The sequence below is a fragment of the Malus domestica genome, chromosome 11, assembly GCF_042453785.1.
Source record: "Malus domestica chromosome 11, GDT2T_hap1".
Classification (NCBI taxonomy): domain Eukaryota; kingdom Viridiplantae; phylum Streptophyta; class Magnoliopsida; order Rosales; family Rosaceae; genus Malus; species Malus domestica.
In genome coordinates, this window is record NC_091671.1 from 27,295,715 (window position 1) to 27,318,834 (window position 23,120).

Below are 23,120 nucleotides of genomic sequence, written 5' to 3' on the forward strand. Positions count from 1 at the left end.
GGGAGTAGAGAAATGTATTTGTGAATTGGTTTCCCTTCATTCTTTGATGGAGGAGCCTATTTATAGGCTTTGGGAACGAATCACCACCATCCATTTGTTTTGGTGGATGTTGTAGGTGAATTTTGGTGGATGTTGTAGGTGAAACTTGGTGGATGTTTGTAGGTGAAACTTGGTGGATGTTGTAGGTGAACTTAGTGTATGATGTAGGTGAAGTGAATGAAGGTTGTAATTTTAATACAATGGTCAACATTTATTTCACCAAAATTTCAATGTTTATAAATGTAATCTTAATGCAATGGCTAACATTTATGCCACCGAAATTTCAATGTCTACAGACATTCACACAAAAGAAGCCAACAGATGAGATGTTTGTTGGGGTAATGAATTTAAAGCAACGGATTGCAGATTCATTGTTTCCAAATACTGCAAACTGCAATAGACGAAGTTGTGGATGCCGATATCCTTGGGATGGAGGAAGATCGCGATTTCACGAGCATGAGGGATTGCTTTTCATCCGTTATGAGATTAGCTTTAGTTTGTTCTTCCATAAGGGAGGATTAACATGCAAGATGTTGTGGTCACACTCAAAAAATATCAAGGACTGTGGATGAGTGAATTCTTAAAGCTGGTTTGGCATTGCTGAAATTATTTTAAAATCGGTTTTTTTATTAAAAAAAAGGGGGCTAAAATTGAGTTTGGTAAATGAAAAAAGCGTTTTTTTTTTTTTGTCTAAATCATGAGTTCAAAACAGCAGAAAACAAAAGCAACTCTACCCCTGCTTGTAAAAACAAGGTTTTTTTTTTTTTTTTTTTTCACAGAGCACAACAACCCCGAACTAGTCCTTAGGTCTTTGTTCATCTCTTTACCTTCGGATTCACTTTCTTATTGTTGTTTTTGATCTGCAAAGACTGCATTAATTTCTAAGTGACGAATGTGACAACGTTCCTAAAATCGAAAAGGTGTACCTGGAATTGTCAAGGAAATAAGACCAGTTGTACCAAAATTGCAATTCCAATTATTCTTCCCATCTTTTGGTAGCAAAGCATTCAGTTTCTACTGCCAACCAAATCCGTTTAAAAAATTTACACTTACAGGTCAAGAACACCGGCCATGGGAATACAAAGTTATTTCAGTCAATATATCAGGAAGTTACAAACTTCTACACGTGCCCTTGACAAAAAATTCTAGGGCATTGAGACTGTTACTTTACCAATTCTAGGCCCTTGACAAAAAATTCTAGGGCATTGATATTTTCAGTAAAATTTACTGGTTAAGTTGGGTTTTTCAAGTGCTTCACCAATTTGTGCTCATCTTTCTAACGAAAGGAACAAAGTTATTCCAATTTTCGGCCCTAAAGATCTTATCATTCATTCTGAAATACGTAAATGATCTTACAGGTTCAGCCTGGGAATGGTAACAGTTAGCATGTATTTGCCATAAACCAACCTGCAAGAGAGAAGCAGACGCGTGAATGCGCATGACAGAATGGGCACAAAAAGAAAAATTGGTTAACCATTAAACGCTATCAGAAGACATTTTTCTATCTAGTTATAAGACATTTGCAATATCCAATATATTTCCAATAGAAATAAATGGTAGCTGAAATTTGCTTTTGTTCTTGAGCAAAGGATGAATTTACCCTGTCAAATCGTTCATGGGTATTTCTCCCGATCAAATGTATCCTTTTCTTTGAAACAGTCCATATCTGGTGTAAACAGAATCATGTTAGACTAATATTCGATAAACATTTAACAGAAGAAACCAATTGACTGATATAGAATTAAGATAGCAGCAAGCCACCGCTACCACCACCTACTTCCGTAAATGGACAGACCAATCTACAGTAAGATACTGATATACAGTATGGTGATACAATATCAATTGTATTCCAAATTTAAACAAAACATAAGATGATTATTGGTGAACTAGTCATATGTTTCATTTTTATTATCCGCACAAAACAACCAAATTAAAACTAAAGATTTACCTCATAATGAACTATAAAATACTAAAAGAAACATCAAAAACTGATCAATAATGCCCAATATCTGTAATACTAAAAATGCTCATATGGCCCGTTCCAAGTCCATGTTGAACCTGCAGACCCTAGAAAACCTGTCGTGCCAAGCACAGATGTATGGGCTAGTCCTACCTAACTTTAAAGCTTGAATTATACAAAATAAAATCTCTAAAGTAAAGAAAAAGTACCAACAAGGCAACAAGCTAAGGAAGTATTATTAATCAACAGGCCCCGTACCTGCTGGAGTAATCCTTCTGGGCTGCAAAGATAGGATGCCGGATTATCACCATCTGTCATTTCTAAGCAGCTGCAATAAGATATTTAGTATGTGAGCATGGTAGATTAGATATATTTGAAATCAAGTGAATGTCTAAGAAAACCTAATTATCAGGTTGGACAGAACAAAATTCCAGTCAGAACCTTAAAACTTAGAATCTTACGAAACATGCAAAGCAGCTCCATGACGAGACAAAATTGAAGCAACAGGATCATAACCATCTCTAAGAGCAGTGTTGTAGTATCCAGCTGTAAGTTCAGCAGGGTGTGATACTGTCTGGTACCACCAATATATTCCACCAATTTTAGCCGCCAATAGAATATTAGTTTGCTTGTTTTCTTGATATTTCTTCAGAATGTTGGCTGCCTTTGCAAGAATATCATCTGCATGACGGAGCAACCTACCACTGTACCATTCCTACAACGAGTCAAGCCATTGTTAGATCTCCTAAGATCCACATTATTTTCCAATAAGTTTAATCATGTTATGCATAATTATAATATTGTAGCATGATAAAGAACCATAATATAATTTCCCACTTCTACATCTATAACTGTCCTTCATTTATTTACCAATACATCCTATGATGATATTTTTTTTCCTCTAAAAGACGCTATACTTTTTTCATTCGTAATGAAACTGCATTTAACTTCGTGCAGTTTTTTAAAAACCTATTCCCTTGTCATGGCTTCATATTAAATCTTTAAAACATATCTACTTTTTAATCATGTTGTGTATGAGTATTTAAGAAAATAGTTACAAGAAAAGTTCCAGAAATGATTGAAAAGATATATTGCAGGACCATTGTTTACAGTGAAGTCTTGCATGGCTAAAGAAACACCATCCAATTAAGCGTTTGCATTTTATTCTATGTGGTAGTTTGGTAGTTCGCTAGTTCTAGGATGAAATGTGCATGAACAGAATGATAAAAATATTTATGTCGTGCATTTTCTTTGGAAAAAAATAAAGCGAGCTACTTCCATCAGTTTCATACAAGGAAAAAACACCCATAATCAGAAAGAAAGCTTTCCTCTCCCTCTTCAAAGAAAGGAACTTCAGATGGGAGACTGTTGTAGCAGCCAGCATTTTGTGGTCCCCTCTCTCCCCACTGAGGCTTTCCTTCCTTGCGTGCAGCCATCTTTAGGTCATCCATCCTAAAAGGAACAAGATTGTAAATAGTAAAAATTCAGTTGCTCAAATTTTCGTCACAGGAATGAAAGGTTTTTCAACATACATGTACTTGTCATAGCATTGGAATTCACCGATTCCAGGAAACTTCCATCTACCATCACCAAAAGGATGTGCAGGATATCTGTGTGAGCAATGTAACAATGTTGCATAAGAAATCATTGGACTGGCTTCATACTCAAGGTTCTAGTGTAACTGTAACATACCTAAGTTCACCAGAAGGACCAAGGCCAACACTAATTTCTTCTATCACAGTTCCGATAAAAGATTCAAATTTCTTAGCAAAATTTGACATGAAATCTTCATAACATTGGAGGGCAGTCCGGCCACAAAAGAGAGGAACATGATCAACTCCGAGTGTAAGATAATCATCATTGGAATACCCATTTTGATCGCGATAATATATATGCTTATTCTGATCACCGATCTGGGAGGAAAAAAGAAGGGGTTCAACTTCTTTATCTAAATTCAGGATTCAAACTGATATGCATGTAATTAGACCAAACTATAGTTTTTATTTCGCATCCCTTTGCATTGATAAGCCTTTCATGCGCATCAAAGCTAAAATCAAGTATGCTAATGGGGAACACAGTACCATAGCACGTTGCAGAGCAGGAAACTGAAGACACGTTGATATTGTCTCTAGTCATCCAAATCGGTTGTGTTTCTTATTTTGTCACAACAGAAAGTATGACCGGGTAATTTAAACGTTCCAATACAGCCATGTGCATTTTACCAGACTAATAACTTGAACAATCTAAGAAAACTACTAGGCCAAACAGTCAAATGGGATTTCAAAATAGCATAGAAAACAAACCTCTACGATCCATAGCGGAAGACTTACACCTCCTTTTCTGCTAGAAGAAGAGTTAACATTTGAATGAAAAGACAAGGCAACATGCAACTTCAAACCTGACTCAGAAATCAGTTTGAAAAGCTCTTCGTATAGAGACCAATCATATGCAAGAGGAGAGAAACGCTCTACGATTCCCCACCAAACCTCAACTGCAATTCCGTGGACGCCTGCCAACTTGAGTGCTTTAAGAGCTACAGTTAAGGCCTTGATTCTGAAACAACAATAAATCGAGCAACATATAAAGAGTTTCTGTCTCACCAATAGAACAAATTTAGAAACAAATTGAAACACACATATAATCCCTACATAACTTGAATTGGGCTGCAACCTTCTAGCTAATCATGTTCCGTCCTTTAAAAGAGTATAAAAATTAATTCAAGAATGAGAATGCACCATAACCTCATCAACAGAAAGTCATAATAAAACTTACTTCCTAATCCTTGGACGCCCCGAACCATCAATGCAGAAAGCATCAACAGGCATCATCACATATATGGGAATTCTCTTATCTCGGGATGATGGCAATATCGAGGACCTCGGATTCTCACGTGCATCCATACTACAAGCAATAAATCATCTAATTATACACATTTATACAATCCAATTTGAACATTCAAAAGCAACAAACCAGCTCGAATCGATAAATTAAGCTTTCGGTTCTAAATTTCGTCGTTTTGAATTTATCAGAAACCAAACCGAACCTGCCCAAGTATTCAGTAAACCCTACACTACACAAGCTCAAAGGTTTTAATTTTCTTATTGATTTTCCTGCGTTTTCTCGGGAACCAAACAGACCGTGCAACTGAAAAGAAAACGGAAAAACCCCATAATTGTGTGAGAAAAACCTGAGAATGCTGTTTCCGGCGACAGATGGGCTGCAGCGAGTGAAGATGCCGTTTTTAAAGACGGGAACGGCTGAAACGTTCCGGAGGTGGTTTCGGCGGTTGGGCTTGTCATCGAAGCTGACTTCTCTGAAGCAGAAGAAGCTCCTCCTGGCTGCCGTGCATTTGCACACCACTCGCCCATTGTCCGCCATTGCCATCGATCACAGAGAATCTCAGAGAGATAGCAAATTCTAATGTTTCTAATTTATTTGCAGCTGAAATGTAAGATCGACTGGTAGTATGGTGTGATCGGTTTCGTGTTGTGGGCCTATCTGCACGAACGGCTGAGATTACTTGATCTTAGGGTGCGCGTGGGAAGGATCCGTAGAGGATCTGGTCCTTTTTCTTTGTGGCCCAAATGTAAGATACTGTATTTAGCCTTTCATATATATTTTTTTTATTTTTTATTTTTCAATTGTGTGACGAGCATTGAGAGTGAGTGGTCAAAATTTAATAAAAGTTATCTTTGTATTTTTTTATTATTTAATTTGAGATATTACACTCTTCGGTTTGGTTTGAGATTTAGAAGTTTGAAAATGTGTTTGAAATTGCATTCTCATGTTTGGGATCAACTTCACCATACATGGGATGGAATAAATTGGTCGCATTTTCCCACGTTTTAAACACGGAAATGAAGACTTGTTCTCGTCTCTTTAGAATAAGCAGGTGTTTCATTTTAATTTAGAAACTAGACATCTGGATTTTTAGATATTAAACTCGTTATTTCTATTATGACGTTATTTCTAGTCCTCATCAAAATAACAATCAGCGAAAGAGAAGAAACAAAACATAATAAAGAAAGCGTTGCCTTCTTACAACTTAAGCTAATATCAACCTGTTTGGTTTCTTAAAAGAGCAAAACAACTCTAAGACTTGGAATTTGATAACCTTTCTTGTATCCTTACCTGTTGATAGCAACAAAAATCCTGACAAGTCTCTCTCTCTCTCTCTCGTTGGACGCAAAGATATGCATAATATTCTCGATGATAAGCCTAACGCCTTGGTGTTTTAGCACGCTAGAGTACAACTTCCTTCCTCATCGGCTGCCTAATCTAACATGCATTATTCTCGATGTGTTGTTGGAGTTAAGCCCCTGTACAAAACCAGACCATTTCTGGGGCCTTGATGTTGGCTGCCAAGGACAAAAAAGGTGGAGTAGGCGTATGCAAAGTTTATTGAAAACGAAATCGAAATTACCAAATCCAATTATCATATTATGGAGAGGTACATGTGAAAGCAAAGGAATGGATAGAAAAGGTAGGGCACAAGTATCTCCTACTGACGAAATTCTGGAGACTTACATCCCCGGGGCTGCATGCACCTCCCACACAAACGACTTAAGTTGAAACAACTCTTCTACATTTCCAACTGATTTCTTGGTGCAACTTACTTGAGAAACACAGCTTCCTTGTATATCAAACACCCGGTCTTCAACGTTCTGTTTGATAGGCAAATCGTCTCGAAGAATAACAGCGGTGTGCATTGCAAAGCAAACAAAATCTTGAAGAAAAACAAATTTAACATCAGTGTGCAAAATAAACACACAAAATATGATTAAATTATAAATCATTCAATAGAATGATACATACAGAGTATATAAATCACCAGTAGAGGGCCAAAAACAAAATAATAATAATAATAATTCTTAATTCTAATAAATATAACTAATCTTGAGGAGCAGGAAACCAAGTGTGTTGATTTAGAGTGCCAAAGCAACCCAGATAGACAACCCGCTCAAAACCACCCGAGCCGCATTCAAACCCGAAGCCGACGAATCATCGCTTGATGGACCCTGCGCAGCACTATCCGGTGACAGACTCGCCGGCGCCGGGATCGGTGGGCTACCGCTTGATGGGAACATTCCCGGGGACTCTGCCGGTGTTGCTGAACTCGAAGGAATGCCTACTGGTAACGAGGGGGTCGCTGCAATCTCAGGACCCTCTGCAACTGGCGCAGCCCCCACTGGACTTTCCTTCGGAGCGCTCACCGGAGTTTTGGCCGGAGAGGCAACGGTGGGCGGAGGGGACGCCGGAGATTGAACCGGAGAAGACACACTCTTGGACGGGCTCTTCGCTGGAGAAACCGGTGCGGGAGGAGACGGCGGAGAGATGGTGGGTGGGGTCGACGGCGGAGAGGTGGTGGGTGGGGTCGACGGCGGAGAGGTGGTGGGTGGGGTCGACGCTGGAGAGACGGTGGGTGGGGTCGAAGCCGGAGAAGTTGGCGGAGAGGTTTTGGGAGAAGGCGAAGGAGGCGACTGAGTCGGAGAGGATGCCGGAGGAGTTGCAGGAGAAGTGGTCGGAGAAGAAGCCGGAGAGGGTTGCGGTGGCGGGTTTGTGGAGGGTGTAGAGGGTTTGGGGGAAGGAGCAGGCGCATTGCCTGCATGTACCACATTGAAATGCGGGACGATGCAGAGGAGAAGAAGAGAGAGTAGAACAAATTTGTTATGCATCTTTGGAAATCTCTGATGAAACTTCAAACTGAAAGTTGCTGTGAATGATGATTCAGTTCTGACTGCTGAGAGATTGATGAGGAAGGAGATGAATTTATAGGGAAGAGTTATTTCCGAAAATAATTAGAATTTAAGACGTTGGGAGTAGAAGCGTCGGAAGTTTGTTCGGGGGACAACTCAGAAAATGTGACCGTTGGGAAGGGTGGGATGGGGTGCCACTGGCTATAATCGGTAAAGTAGCCGTTACTTGGCACGGCATCACAGGCTTGTCCGGTTGGTTTGTCGTGGAATAACTGTTAAGAAATGCGGTCCTCCGCTGGGATGTAACTTTGTTGAATAAATAGTTAATGTTGGTCTAGTTTCGTTGGAGAGGTAACTTTTTTCCACTCATGACTAATGGGACTTCGATTATCTTTATCTTTTTGTGCACATGGTTTGTTGCTCGAATCTCTTTTCTCGCTGTCCTTTGTTTTGTATAAGAATAAAATAAAAGAGGTTTTAACAAAACATTTTTGGTATTGTTTATTTTTAACAAAAAATCACATTTTACTTTTAACTGGCACTATTCACTATACATTTAAAAATGACTTTTCGTTAAAAGATAAGTTTTTTTTAAACTTTTCGTTAGTTTTCCTTAAATAAAATATTCTAATCTAACTCAATACATTATGTCAAGGTATTAAAGGTATTTCGAGTAGGTTCTTTATCGAGAAAATAATACATATTGCGAATTGTTTTTACGATGAAACCTTAGCTTTCTTCAAAATAATCATTTGGTAAACATGTCTCCTATTAGGCAGTTGGACGAGGATACGAAAGCTTTGCTTACTATACAACCACTAAACTTTCGTGTACCCATACTTGCCGCCAAGCAAACGGTGTTTTTTATTATCTTGCTCGCTTTGCTCTTGGTATTGGCAACCCTAGTCTTTGGTTTATGGATCCTCCTGACTTTATTTTAGATTTACCTGTCGAGGATTGTAGTCTCTTAAGCTGGCTAAGTTCCTAACTCTCTATTTCGTTGCATTTTCTTCAACGAATCTTATTGTTTCTAGTAAAAAAAAATGGAGGGAAAAACATGATTTTCTTAGGTTCTATACAACACATTGTATTTGTTTGTTTGTATGTAATTATAACAATTTGAATTTGAATACAGTTTTATTAATTGATGATTGGAGCAACAAAAAAAGCCGAATTGTGGATGGGTAGAAAATTTCGTAGAGTGAGTTTGTAAACAATAGGTGTTGTAAATGTAATATATGACATTTAATTTTTTTTGTTTGTTACCCCTCAAAGTAGGGTGACACGCTCTATTAACCCGAATAGTTTAGATCATTTGAAATGAGGTGTCAAATTAAAATGTTAAATTTTATTTTTATGACTTATGTGCAAAATAACCTTTTATAAAGGCTATTTTTTTCAACCGAGATGTCAAATTAAAATTCTTTTTGGTTATTTATAAAATCAAGTGGGTTAGAATTTAACAATAAAATAATCAAAAAGGGAAGAAAAAATAAAATAAAATAAAAAATGGGATAATTTGATTGCGGTCCCTAATCCTTAACATTATTTGATTAAAACCTTAATAGTATTCAAAGTTTGATCAAGGTCCCTTGACTTTGTACACCTCATTATATTACTATTAATATTTATATTTTTATAGTTTTGACATTAATTGTTTGATATTTTATGAGATTTATAATCCTATAAATTTAAAATCCCTCTTTATAATACTATTAGAAACGGTTACAATAAAAAAATTCAAACATTTTAATTGAATAAATGGATAAAAACTATGTAAAAATAAGAAATAATAAATGGCAAAAGAATGTATCCATAGTGTTAAAAAAATTGGTACATTTCACATATAACAAAGTGGTACATTAATAAAGAAGAATGGGTACATTATAAATAAATTAGGGTACAAATAAAAAATTAAAAATTATGAGTACAAATGAATTTTTAAAAAGGGAAAATTAGGTTTACATCATTCTTTTTGTTACTCCATTTATTAAAATCCTATTTATTTTCAATTTTTGATCAAGGTCCTTGGGTATTAACAACATCATTAATTATTTGAATAATAAAATATTTTTATTTTTAAATATATCCCTTTATTGTTAAAAATGTTACAATTAGTATATTTATATTTATATTTATGGTTAAATTTTTTATCATATATTTTTATTTTTTAGTTACCAATTTTTAATTTGCAAATATTTTTTAATTTGTACCAATTTTCTTTTCATTTTTAATTTGTACCCATATATTAGTTTCTTTTTGTGCCCATATTTTTTAAAGTTTTATTTGTGTTTGTACCCATGTGTATACCATTACGTGACATTGTATATTTAATCAATGATAGAAAAATTACATATGGTATATTTATGTTTTATGCCTAAACTTTGTATCATAAATTTATATTTTTAGTTTGTACCCACTTTTAATTTGCAACATTTTTTTTTAAATTTGTAGTATTTTCTTTTTAGTTTTATTTTGTACCCATTTATTAATTTCTTTTAGCATCTATATTTTTAAAAATTCATTTGTACTCATAATTTTTAATTTTTTATTTGTACCCTAATTTATTTATAATGTATCCATTCTTCTTTATTAATGTACCACTTTGTTATATGTGAAATGTACCAATTTTTTTAACACTATGGATACATTCTTTTGCCATTTATTATTTCTTATTTTTACATAGTTTTTATCCATTTATTCAATTAAAATGTTTGAATTTTTTTATTGTAACCGTTTCTAATAGTATTATAATGAGGGATTTTAAATTTATAGGATTATAAATCTCATAAAATATCAAACAATTAATGTCAAAACTATAAAAATATAAATATTAATAGTAATATAATGAGGTGTACAAAGTCAAGGGACCTTGATCAAACTTTGAATACTATTAAGGTTTTAATCAAATAATTTTAAGGATTAGGGACCGCAATCAAATTATCCCATAAAAAATTATATGTGGGCCCAACATTAAAATAAAACAAAAATATATATGTTTAACGTTGCCTTCAAATTTGACAGCAAAATGGAGAATTCAAATTTGACATCACCTTTAAAGATTCTCTCAGGAGATGTACAATTTTAAACCTAAAATTTACGTTTTGTTCTCTACTCAGTATGTCAAATTCAAACTATTATTCTTACATTATTTACTTTTCATATTTGTAATAAAGAGTAAACCGCCGATTTGCCTCCTGAACATTCAATTAACTTTCAATTTCCCCCCTAAACTTTTTAATTGAAAAATTAAGGACTTAAACTAATTTTTTTTGCTGATTTCCCTACTGATAGTTTTTTATTTATTTATTTTTATTTTTTTTATAGATTTCATCTAAATTAATGTGAACTCTTATCATGTGCACACCATATGACTCTCCTCTGAGGACAAAAACATCACTTCCCTAGACATTCAGACACAAAAGCTATAGAATCACACAGATTTGCATAGATTTACTTTTTAGAAATCTAAGGTTTTCAATTATTTTAAAGAATGAACCGACTAAACTATCCTCATAAGTTGTGCACATGCATCCATTTAACAAAAATTTGGATGGAATAAATAAAAAATTAACAGCTAAGGGCAAATTGGCCAAAAAAATTAATTTAAGTCCTTAATTTTCCAATTAAAAAGTTTAGGGGGAAATCGAAAGTTAAGTGAAAGTTTAGACGGCAATCCACATCGTGCCACATAAGAATTGTCATTTTAGTAAAATTTTGAGAAACGATGCCAGAGATATTCGTCATCGAAACGTACCGTACTACTTCCTTTCTATAAGCCATGTCCTAAAAGGTCTTCACAATTTTCTCAATGCTCATTTCACTCTTACAGTGGGAAATTAACTCATGCGTCAATTGTAATGTTTGTCTGTGGAAGTGATCGGAAAGGTGGCTAATTGAAGATGTTTTGTTTACCCAGAGGTGATAAGGTTAAAACAACTATGAGTTTACTGTCGTAATACAAAACTTTCTCCTAAGTTTCCATGATTTAATTTCTTCGGCTTAGATGGTCATTGTTAATAAATCTATCAATCGCAATGCTAATTAACGCACATATGATATTTTGATATTGTTTGTTACCCTGAAATTATGAATCGGTGTTATGGCATAAAGGTATCACTCCCAGATACTAGTACCTATGTCCGGTATCAAAAATCATACCGCCTGAATACTAGTTGACAGTTCTTGGATATCAGACAGTATCGTCAATTAGTAGCGCCACCGTAGGCTGATTACAGGTTAGAGCCCGCTCGGGTAGATGGTTTCAAATGATTGGTAAGGAACTGGTCCTGTGAGGTGGTTTCATTAATTCTAGAGAAAATACTTACTGCTTCGGGGATTTCTACTGACCATAGGTATAACAACTCGTACACCTATGCCTATGCTCATCGAAATGACGAGTACATCACCGAAAAAAATTCGAGAAACTAGTATTGGTTGGAATATTCTAAGGCCGGAAAAAGGAATTTGCTAATAACCTACTTCAGAACAGGTTTAATGAGATTCAATCTTCTTTCTGAAGATCTAGAATTATAACTAGCGCGTTTGAGAAGATTAGTGCTATCGGTAACCAAAAGTGACTATCCCTTAGATGTTCTTCCGTTGAGTGATGCCACTTTAGCACAGATTGTCACTTCAGACATTTCTGGAATCTCAACGAAAGTAAACTTCATAGGAATTTTGATAGATGGTATGCTAATGGATATTGCCAAGAAACTAAAACTATTCTTGGTTTCTTAAATCAAAAGGGTTGGTAAAGATGACGAGATAATAGTAGTGGGATTTGTTGTTGCACAAAACCGGAAGGTCTTAGAACAACGTAAATCTGACCGTGAATCTGCAAAAAGTAAAGAACACAACATGTATCGTGGTTCATCCTAATGTTTGGGCTACGTCCACACTAATGTTGATTGTATTTCTCTGTAACTGTATGTATGGATTACAAGTGTGAGGGGGAGTCCCCCAAAGAAAGAGAGAGTTTGAGAGCGCTTTGCTCTGAATGTGAGAGGATGAGGAGTCCCTTTTATAGACTAAGAGCTCATCACTTATTACATATTTGCCCCTTCATTTAGTACATAATTACACTTGAGTCCCCTGAGTATTTATACGAGGTCTACATACGAAGGCCCTAAGTATGGTACAAACAGTAGTCCCCCAAGTCTTCAGTCAAGAGAGTCTTTTGGCTGGAGACTTGAAATTCAGTCTATGTGTGGGCCGAAATAACTAGATGTCGTCTAGAACTGATACTCAATATGAGGCGGTGCCCAATCTGAAATAATGCTCAACTAGAAGTAGCACATGTTGCGAGGCTGCTCTGCTTGTGGCTTATGTTGCCTTGGTTGGCTCAGCTTGTGGTGTTAAAGGTAAGGGAGTCCCTTTTATAGAATAAGGGCTCACTCATCAATACATAAATGATGGGTTAAGAGTGATGCTCTAATGAAGGTGAGGGAGTCCCTTTTATAAAATAAGGGTTCGCTCCTCAATACATGAATAATGGGTGCTCTCTAATGATAGTGAGGGAGTCCCTTTTATAAAATAAGGGTTTGCTCCTTAATACATGAATAATGGGTGCTCTCTAATGAAATTGAGGGAGTCCCTTTTATAGAATAAGGGTTCGCTCCTTAGTACATAAATAATAGGCTAGAGTCCCCCAAGTATTTTTCATGAGGCCCAGTTGTGGAAGCCCAATATATGGTACATAGTGTAGTCCCCCAAGTCTTCTGTCAATGGAGGCTGTTGGCTGGAGACTTCAAATTCAATCCATGTATGGGCCGAAGTGGCGAGGTGGTCTTTGTATACCATGCAATGAAGCTTTGTAAGTGAAGCTTTTAAAGTGAAGCTTTGAAGCTGGAGATCTGTAAATAAAGCTTTTGAAGCTGGAGCTCTCGAAGCTGGAGCTCTGTAAATGAAGCTTTCGAAGCTGATTGACATGAGTGATGCTCATGAATGTTTATGTTGATTGACATGAGTGATACTCATGGATGTTGACATGAGTGATGCTCATGAATGTTGACATGAGTGATGCTCATGAATGTTGACATGAATGATGATCATGAATGTTTATGTATGATTAACATGAATGATGCTCATGAATGTTTATGTATGATTGACATAAGTGATGCTCAAGTATAATTTTGGAGTACTGGACGTACTTTTAATCACCTGGTTGGTGATAATAGCGACAGGCTGCCGAATAATTTTGGAGTACTGGGCGTATTTTTGATCACTTGGTTGGTGATAATAGCGGTAAACTGCCGAATAATTTTGGAGTACTGGACGTACTTTTGATTATTGGTTGGTGATAATAGCGGGTGAACCTTAAGTGGTGGGATGGAGGTTGGAGTTTGAAGCCATAGGACCTGGCTTTTTTAGGCATATGGGCTTTTACCCTCCACATAACATTCCAGCCCACTACTTTGGGCTTGTCGACATTTTGCCCTTTTTTTTGGCATGCTGCCTTCTTTACACATCAGTATAACTGTACAATAATTGCTCCAGTTTGCAGAAGATAACTTAATAAAATATTCATCAATGACAATGGGTATGGGCTGTAAAGATAAGAGTCTTATCTTTGTGGTTGTTTTCCATAAGTGCGAATGGATGATTGAGTGTGGCAGATGAGAGACATGGGCATGGTGGGAATGATGCTCAATGTCTTATCTTTGAAGATTTGCATGCCTACTTTACAGCAAATACATCCATAGCTTTTTCATACCGTCCACATGATGAAAGTTGGTGGGCATCTTCTGCGCTGTCATCGTGCCAAGTTGACTCCCTTAATCAACAAAGAACTTGGGCTATTGTGCATTAATTGCTCATTTTCCTGTAATTTTTTCAGAAAAGTGGGAACATGCATGATGAAAGTTGGTGGGCATCTTCTGCGCTGTCATCGTGCCAAGTTGACTCCCTTAATCAACAAAGAGCTTGGGCTGCTGTGCATTAATTTACATCAGGGAAGGGCGTCAGCTCTTCAAACGAGGGCATATAGAATGGACTCTCAGATTCTAAGGCGCCAAGAGATCTAGATGCACAAAAATCTCAAACCTTAAATGTATGGATCCTCTTCTGTCATCGAAACGCTTGCTACCAACCACGAACCAGCCCCCTGAAAACTCTTAAGAGAAAACCCAGCCAACTCCGATGAGGCCGAGATTGTGGAAAAGCGGGAAGGAGCAGAGAGGCGGAATCTGAGATCCGGGTCTAGGCTGAGTTCGAACTGGGCCTTATCATTCTAGATGGTCATGCCGACGACTGGAAAGATACCGATGGGTTCGAGTTTTCCCTCTTCCCTACTCTTGACCCAGATGCTGAAAACGAGCACAAAGGTGGAAAGATGACTATTAAGGCTTTGCTTGATGGCTGTGATGCATTTTTCATGGTTCAAGTTGATAGGGATTTTGAGCTGCTCTCTATTATCTGAATATGCTGACATCAGGTATTTTCCCAAGCTTATTATCCCTTAGCACCAATTCCTGGAAACCGGAGAGAGTGTCTTAGCCGGAGATCGGTTCGATGGCGGCGTCTTCGATGAGGTTCTGATGGAGAAAGATCTTTTTTAGGTTGGAGAAGGTCGCAATCTGAGGGTCTAAACCTGTGAGGCGGTTCGTCGTCAGGTCTAACTCTGTTAGACTCGACGGTAACTCGACCGAGTTGAGGTCGTGGAGCTGGAAGCTGGTGAGATCGAGGACTGTCGAGGACGGATCGTCGTCCGCCGTCTGATCATCGTGATCTACAGGATTCTGACTCGGCGGTGGCGCTTCAGTCTGGTCGGCCATTAAATGAACGGTATACGCTAGCATGCGTGTTGCATTTTTTTTTCAGTAGATCTTGTAGGAGATGGTGGTTTTACTGGGAATGGGAGAGAGTTGTGTGGGAGAATATATGGTCGTAAATGTCGGGTTTCCATCGCTGCTGCCGTGACCGAGAACTGGAATAGAAGACATGGGTTTTGTAGTGACTTTGTAGATGTTTGGTGCTTGGGTTTTTGCAGATTCATGGTGGATATTGTGGTGAGGTTTCACGGTGGTGAGATGAAAAAATGAAAGAGAACCGACATAGCTTTTCGTGTCGTTTCCCACAGACAGCGCCAAATGTTGATGCACAAAATTGGAGGGTCTTTGAACAACGTAAATCCGACCGTGAATCTACAAGAAAGTAAAGAACACAAGATGTATCGTGGTTCACCCCAATGTTTGGGCTACGTCCACACTGATGTTGATTGTATTTCTCTGTAACTGTATGTATGGATTACAAGTGTGAGAGGGAGTCCCCCAGAGAAAGGGAGAGTTTGAGAGAGCTTTGCTCTGAATGTGAGAGCCTCTGTTTGGGGATGTGAGGCTTGAGGATTGTGAGGGTAAGGAGTCATTTTTATAGACTAATGGCTCATCACTTATTACATATTTGCCCCTTCATTTATTACATAATTACACTTGAGTTCTCCGAGTATTTATACGAGGTTTAAATACGGAGGCCTTAAGTATGATACAAACAGGATTGATGAGTAAAGTCTTCAGTGGTACACAATTACCGACACAATAACCCTGCTTCAGGGCCACAAACTTGTTTTCGAATCGAGATTTTCCTTAGCAGTAAGGTTCTTTGTATAAGTTTAGAGGTGGTCGCCGAAATGTTTTTGTAGAACATCGATAAGTCGTCTAAAATGCCCAAAACTTAGGAAAAGTTAACACATTTTTCGTATTCAACGAGGTGGCAAGATTTGACACTTAGGTTCAAGAACCAAGAATGCTTACATCACGTTTGTGATGAATGCAATACTGCCCAAACTTATGCTTTGATACCAAACTGACACACCCCGACCTGGAATGTCCACCTAGACTCCGAATCGAGCTATGCTGGCCGACATTATAAGGGTGACGAAGCCATAAAGTGTATTGATGTGGAGAATGTGAATAAATTTAAACCTGAAAGTGCCTAAATATAAGAGTGCACTTGTGAGCGAGAATAAACCCATTTCACACATGATGTCAGAGCATAAGTAAAGTACAGTAAGATAGGATGAGAACCATACCATCGAAGGTAAATACCTATACCAAGATTTGCCAAGAATTCTCGTTGACACGAAAGGTCAGCACTAAAACCTGGAGGGGTGAAAAGCAAAGGTGAGTGGGCCTAAAAATAAAGTTTTATAAAAACCTTTTTGAAAACATTATAACCCCTCGCCGTAAAACAAGTATAGTTTCCAAAATATACATACTACGCTATAGTACTACGATCATGTGAAGACTTGCAATATGCGCATCACATACGAGTCCTAATTGCCTATAGTAATCTAGGACATGACTGTCACCTACAATGGATCCAAAGTAAGCGTACGGTGCGATGTGAACATACATGTGAAAGATTGGCCCTGGCCCGGGGGAGTACAAACACTAGTGTAGCACATGATGAGCAGATATCGTATATATAATCATGCAATGATAAACGATAATTCTAATCAACATAATACTATTCATGTCCATAAATCTAATTAAGGCATACCCTTATAGTAAACTTACATGTGCATCCCATAGAATTATTTTAGAATTTCCCAACAATACGACATTTCTTATAAATGTTATTTAATCATGGCATCACGTAGAAAATTTATTATTAAGTATATATGAAAACTAAATAAATATATGTATACTGTATAAAAGAAAAGACCCACTCATAAATATTTACAAGATCGAAACCGTTCGAACTAGGAAAGCCGAAGTCTCCGATAGTAATCGCACCTAACCATAATATTAGGAACCATTAGTAAAACCCTACCAAAACGATTAAATTTGAAGAAATCGACGACAGATTTGGACTCAGGATGTCAAAATATGCTAAGGAGGGCCTTGGGCAAATTTTGTAAAGAGTCAACGAAAAGTCAACGGTCAACCCTTAAAAGTCAATTGAGTCGCCAAGTTAGTCAATTACGTTAAAACTATGGAATTTCACTAAATGGATGCCAAAAATGGACTTGGGGCATCGAAATTGGCCTATGAGGGTTTTCGAGAAAATTTCGAAAAAGTCAACATAAGTTAACTAACTATCAACAACTAACTTTAACGGAATATTCCATCCTCAAATGGAATATTCTATTAAAGTGAATTGAAAATTTAACGGAATATTCCCCTGACTATTCTCTCAAAATCCCTAAGTGGGTCCGGGTCGGTTGGTTCGGATCTAGGCTTGGATCCGAGTTTGGGCTTGGGCTTTTTTTTTTTTCTGAAATCGGGCCAGGTCAACCCGGTTGCAAGTCTCCAGATTTCGTCGGAATCTAGGCAGCGAACTAGAGCTCCATTCGAACTCAAAACTCAACCATTTGCAATGAAATAAAAACCAAAATGAAGCTCTTGAAGTAAGGGTTCGAAATATACCAATGAGGGACGAAGCCATGGCCAGAGTTGGCTGGAGAAATCTTGCAAAATCTCGAGTTCCTTGCCGAAAAGTGGGGAGTATTTCCCCCAAGTTAATTTCTATGTAAAAGCTACCCAAAATTTGCTAGTGAGCTTGAGATTGAGCTAGAAACTGAAAACTAAGAGAAAATGGAGAAGTGCAAGTCTTTACCGAGGTCGACAAAGTCCATAGATCGTCGAAGGTCGTCGGGGGAGAAAGGTACAGTAGCCACTGTCGAGGTTCGTAAACTTGTTGTCGATTCTGGGTATAAAGTGAGGAAGATGGTGGTGTGATAAGACAAGGGTGATGAAGCTCATCGGAACGATGAGGTGTGTGGGGGTCTCGGGTTGCCGATAATGAAAGAGAGTCCAGAGTTTTAGAGAGAGAGCTAAGAGAGATGAATGAAGAGAGAGAGTGTGTTGAGTGGTGAAGGGAGGTGAGGTGGCAACAAGAGATTCAGTGAATAAATAGAGAGAGAAAAAAACCAAGGTTTCTAGAAGGAGGGGATACGAGACAGGGTATGAGTGAGGTGTGGGCCCCACGTGGCTCACAAAACAAGCCGCAAAATACCTCTAAACATGAAATTACCAAATCACCCTTCACGTTCATAAAATCATAAAATCTCCATCCTAGCTTCAAATTTGATTTCGTTTGTGCTCACGCGTTCGTATCGTCGTGTACTATGCAAATAGGCTAAAAGAATGAATCATACGTCTCTCTAAATGATGGTCAACGGAAGTCAATCCTTGCCTTTGGAGGCATTTTCGTCCATTCACTCTTTTAAAATTAATATAATCGTAAAATTAGGGCCGAGTTGTCACAGTCTTGAAAATTGTACTTTAAGGTAATCAAAACTTTGAATTTAGATTTTGCTTTTCAATAATTTACTATTTAAAAGATTATTTTAATATTCAATTCGTTAGTGTGATGTTGATTTTAGAAAAAAACACAAAAGAAACAATTGGCGTTGAATTTATTATACTCGTCAATCAAGTTTTATTATTCTTCACTGTCAATTTTAGACTCTTGACTGCAAACATTTAATAGATTTGCGTTTAAAAACATGAGACGTGTAATATTTGAGTAATGTTTGTATATCTATCTCCTTTTGATATTAATTTTTAAATGATATTTGATGTCAAAATAGAAATTTTTATGTATTTAGCGAATTATTTTTTATGCATATCAATGTATAAAGAACCGGGGGTCAAAGAACTTTAGGGCCCTACTTCGAAGGCTTGCCTAGGGTGTCATATCCCGGCCCGGGCCCCTACCACATCCTAGCTCAACTCCGCCGTAACACGATATTGTCCACCTTAGGCCCCGACCATGCCCTCACGGTTTTTTTCTAGGAACTCACACGAAAACTTCCTAGTGGGTCACCCATCCTGGGATTGCTCTTGTACGAACTTGCTTAACTTTAGAGTTCCGATGGAACTCGAAGCCAGTGAGCTCCCAAAAAGCCTCGTGCTAGGAAGAGATGAGAATATAAATATAAGGCTTAGATGATCCACTATCCTAGATGATGTAGGATGTTACAATCCACCCCCTTAGGGGTCCGACGTCTTCATCTGCACACTTCCGACCAGGGATTGGCTCTGATACCAAATTGTCACATCCCGGCCCGGCCCGGCCCCCTACCATATCCCGGGCTCGACTTCGTGGTAGCACGATATTGTCCTTTTTAGGCCCCGACCACGCCATTACAGTTTGTTTATGGGAACTCACACGAGAACTTCCCAGTGGGTCACCCATCCTGGGATTGCTCTTGATTAAACTCGCGTAACTTCAGAGTTCTGATGGAACCCGAAGCTAATGAGCTCCCAAAAGGCCTCGTGTTAGGAAGAAATGGGAATATACATATAAGGCTAAGATGATCCACTCCCCTAGGCGATGTGGGATTGATAGGAGCATATTTATGCGACTTCGTTAGCTTGTTTCTTGGCATTTATTTAGTTAGTTTGTACTTATTATAGTGATTTAAGCTATTTTCGTGTGTTTGTAGGTTCAAATGACAAAGTTGGCAAAATGCATTTTGGTGCAGTTTTGGGTTGAATTAGAGTGCATGCATGTGGAGCAAGTTGGATGGACGTTTTTGGTGCTTAAATGAGGCTAGGAACATGCTACAAATCTGGAGAAACAAATGCAAGTTGCAAGAATGGTTGGTGCACTCACCTAACCTACCATAAATTGAATGGATGGTGCACTCACCCAAGCTACCTACCAGAAAGTGAATGAATGGTGCACTCACCTAACCTACCAGAAAATGAATGGACGGTGCACTCACCTAACCTACCAGAAATTGAATGGAATGTGCACTCACCTAACTCACCTAATCCATCATCTCCCTATAAATACCCATTGTCGTGCATCTCAAGGGGAAGAGACCCATCCACCACCACAATTCACCACTCATCCATCATCACAACCCAATCTATGCCGCAACCTTGGAGAAGAAGATACTCTTGCCGTGCATTCCATTGGAGAATGAGGAACTTGTGCATATGCCACCTGCATCCTTGAAGAGTTCTTTCTTCCCTCATTTTAGTTTCAATATTTATTTCAGTTTGTATTTCAATTGCTGTGAACATGTGTAACTAAGTTTTTCTTAGTTGGAGATGAATTCGAAGCCATGAACATATTTGCAATATGAATTGATTAATTCCAGTTGTGATTTCATAAAGTGTGGATGCAATTTTCTTAACTGTTTTATTCAAAACTGATTCTTGTATGTTGATTAAGGATGCATACTTAGTTTTCATGCATGAATTTGATGCTAGAATATAAAGGAGTTTCACATAATCGTTACAAACTTATTTTCACAAGTAGTGAAGGTTGCTAGTCACAATCGCGTTAATTGAATTCTTGGCAAACGTATCATGCATTCATAGTTACAAATGTCTCGTCAACACTTATGATTTTCATGAAACGTAATGATCTCTGATTGTATCTCTATTATGCATTCATGTAGGGGACCTTTGGAGAATGATTTGGGTTGTCGCCAGGGGCGGATCCACAGTGGGGTCAATGGGGTCACACGACCCCTTGGAAGCCATGGAAATAACCTTGGAGCTGCTGGTGCGACCTCTTAGAGCTGCACACCACGTGGTCGACGAAATGTCTGAAAGAAGAAGAAAGAGTTCGCTTGTAGGTTGAAGAAGAATGAGGCTTCTGGCGTTGATAGCCTCCTCGAACTTTGAGAGAAAACTCGCAGCCTCCGGTCTCGACCGAGCAATAAGCAAAATGCCGAAGCAGATCCATGAGATCAAGGATTTCCTTCTAACTGCAAGAAGGAAGGATGCCCGCAATGTCAAAATCAAGAGGACCAAGGATGCTGTCAAGTTCAAGGTTCGGTGCTCCAAGTACCTTTACACACTTTGTGTGTTTGATTCCGAGAAGGCCGAAAAGTTGAAGCAATCTTTTCCTTCGGGTTTGAACGTTCAGGACCTTTGAACAAGGATTTTGGAGTAGCTGGTCACGCTATCCTACCAAGACTCGATGAAATGATGATATGCATGTCGTTTCTGTTAAAAAAATTCACGCGCTGCGCACTATCCTTATTGACCCCCTAACATTATTTCCTGGATCCGCCACTGGTTGTCGCATGCATTCATCCAATTCAATGAGTAAAGGAAAATCTGAGGGTTAATTAGTGCATCATGGTTAATCTGGGGTGTTGAGATTCATAATTTATTGAAAAGCAATTGGAGATTGATTTGTATGCAAGTGTGTCATGTGTGGAGAAAGACCCTCTAGCTAGCCCATAATCCATTCAAATCACCAAATTCATACCAAACTTTATCTAGTTTAGTTTCTGTCTTGTTTTAGTTCAAATTCATCAAAACCAAACCCCCCCTTTGTTTTAAGTGTTAATTAGGTTAGAATCCGTTTTAGTTTGTGTTTTTAAGTGTTTTGAGTCAAGGTAAAACCAATTTTCGTCCAAATTCATTCCTAGTGTCTAGTTTGAGTCTATTTAGTTGTTTTAAACTGTTTTGAGTCATTAGAGTCTAATTAAGTGTTTTTAAGTTTATTTTTGTGTTTTTGAGTCAGTTTAGAGCAGATTAGCAATCCCTCCTAATCCCCGGTTTAGAACGATCCATACTTATCCATACTATAATTGTCAACAAGAATTTGTGTGTTAAGTTAATTTATGCATCAGGGATGTTACATAGGGCCCCCAAATTCTAAAGGCTGGTCTTGTCACCATCCATACAAAAAATAAACTAAATAGAGTAAAACGAATTTCTAAAGTTTCAACCAAGCAAAGTTGAAATTAAATGACAAGACAATACCATCATTTCAACCAAAGGAAACACAAAAGCAACACTATCGTTATTGTTCAAATAAAAGCCAAACAACAAACTTCAAGTATACCCCTCTCAAACTTGTATTTAGATTCCAATAAATAATGTAAAATTACTAAATCGACCCTATGAAACTTGTGTTTCATGTAACTCATAGGAAGATATGGTTTTGGAAGTGGGCAAAAAGAAAAATTGGAAGAATTGTAGGAGAAAAGCTAATTGTGTGGATGTTTGAACAAATACATAGGTATTTATAGACTTTTTGGGTAAACTTTGATTTAAACATTTTTATTAATTGTTATAGTCGTTGGATTTAACTTTGAGTCGTTAGATTCATTTATTTATTTTTAACCATTAGATTTGATCATATTCGATCTCAGCCGTTAGATATAATGTATTTATAAATTAAAAATTAAATAAGTTTGAATTTGGACCGTTGGCCATTGGTCCAATAGTACAAATCGTCTGATTGAAAAAAGAGCTGTTTCGCTTGTTTATTGTCGTCGACAACCTCGTATGGTAGGGCCATTTACTGTCAGCGGCCCCTGAGTTCGGCGTGTAGCCTTGCTGCGTTTCCCTTTTCTCTTAGCGTGTCCATGCACACTATGGGCTAGACTGTCACAGCCCGTCTCAAATATATAATTATCGACGGCGTGAATTGATGAAAATACCCTTGGACGTTAGTTGTGTAATGTGGTTTAAGTGTGGTTTTGGGTCAATATTCTTAAATCCTAA

General features: G+C 37.7%; 2 protein-coding genes across 3 annotated transcripts; one reads left to right on the top strand and one right to left on the bottom strand.

The window, feature by feature from the left end:
* Positions 1 to 992: 992 nt before the first annotated feature.
* Positions 993 to 5,574, bottom strand: LOC103430089 (inactive beta-amylase 4, chloroplastic-like). Of its 2 annotated transcripts, none has more exons than XR_528707.4 (10): positions 5,187 to 5,466; positions 4,772 to 4,900; positions 4,303 to 4,552; positions 3,692 to 3,912; positions 3,532 to 3,609; positions 3,292 to 3,451; positions 2,441 to 2,714; positions 2,258 to 2,327; positions 1,640 to 1,705; positions 993 to 1,446 (listed from the first exon to the last, which is right to left on the bottom strand). XR_528707.4 is itself a non-coding variant. In XM_008368221.4 (10 exons), the coding sequence occupies exons 1-10, from the start codon at positions 5,381 to 5,383 to the stop codon at positions 1,294 to 1,296; spliced, it is 1,578 nt and encodes a 525-aa protein (XP_008366443.1). In that variant the 5' UTR covers positions 5,384 to 5,574; the 3' UTR covers positions 993 to 1,293. The 2 variants fall into 2 exon arrangements, 1 of the variants encoding a protein (XP_008366443.1); XM_008368221.4 differs by having other exon boundaries at positions 2,461 to 2,714; positions 5,187 to 5,574.
* A 15,654-nt stretch (positions 5,575 to 21,228) lies between these two features.
* On the top strand, positions 21,229 to 21,549 carry LOC103422973 (large ribosomal subunit protein eL38z/eL38y-like). Its single transcript, XM_008361039.4, has one exon. It carries the CDS (start codon positions 21,244 to 21,246, stop codon positions 21,532 to 21,534), a length of 291 nt encoding a protein of 96 aa, XP_008359261.4. The 5' UTR covers positions 21,229 to 21,243; the 3' UTR covers positions 21,535 to 21,549.
* Positions 21,550 to 23,120: the final 1,571 nt, after the last annotated feature.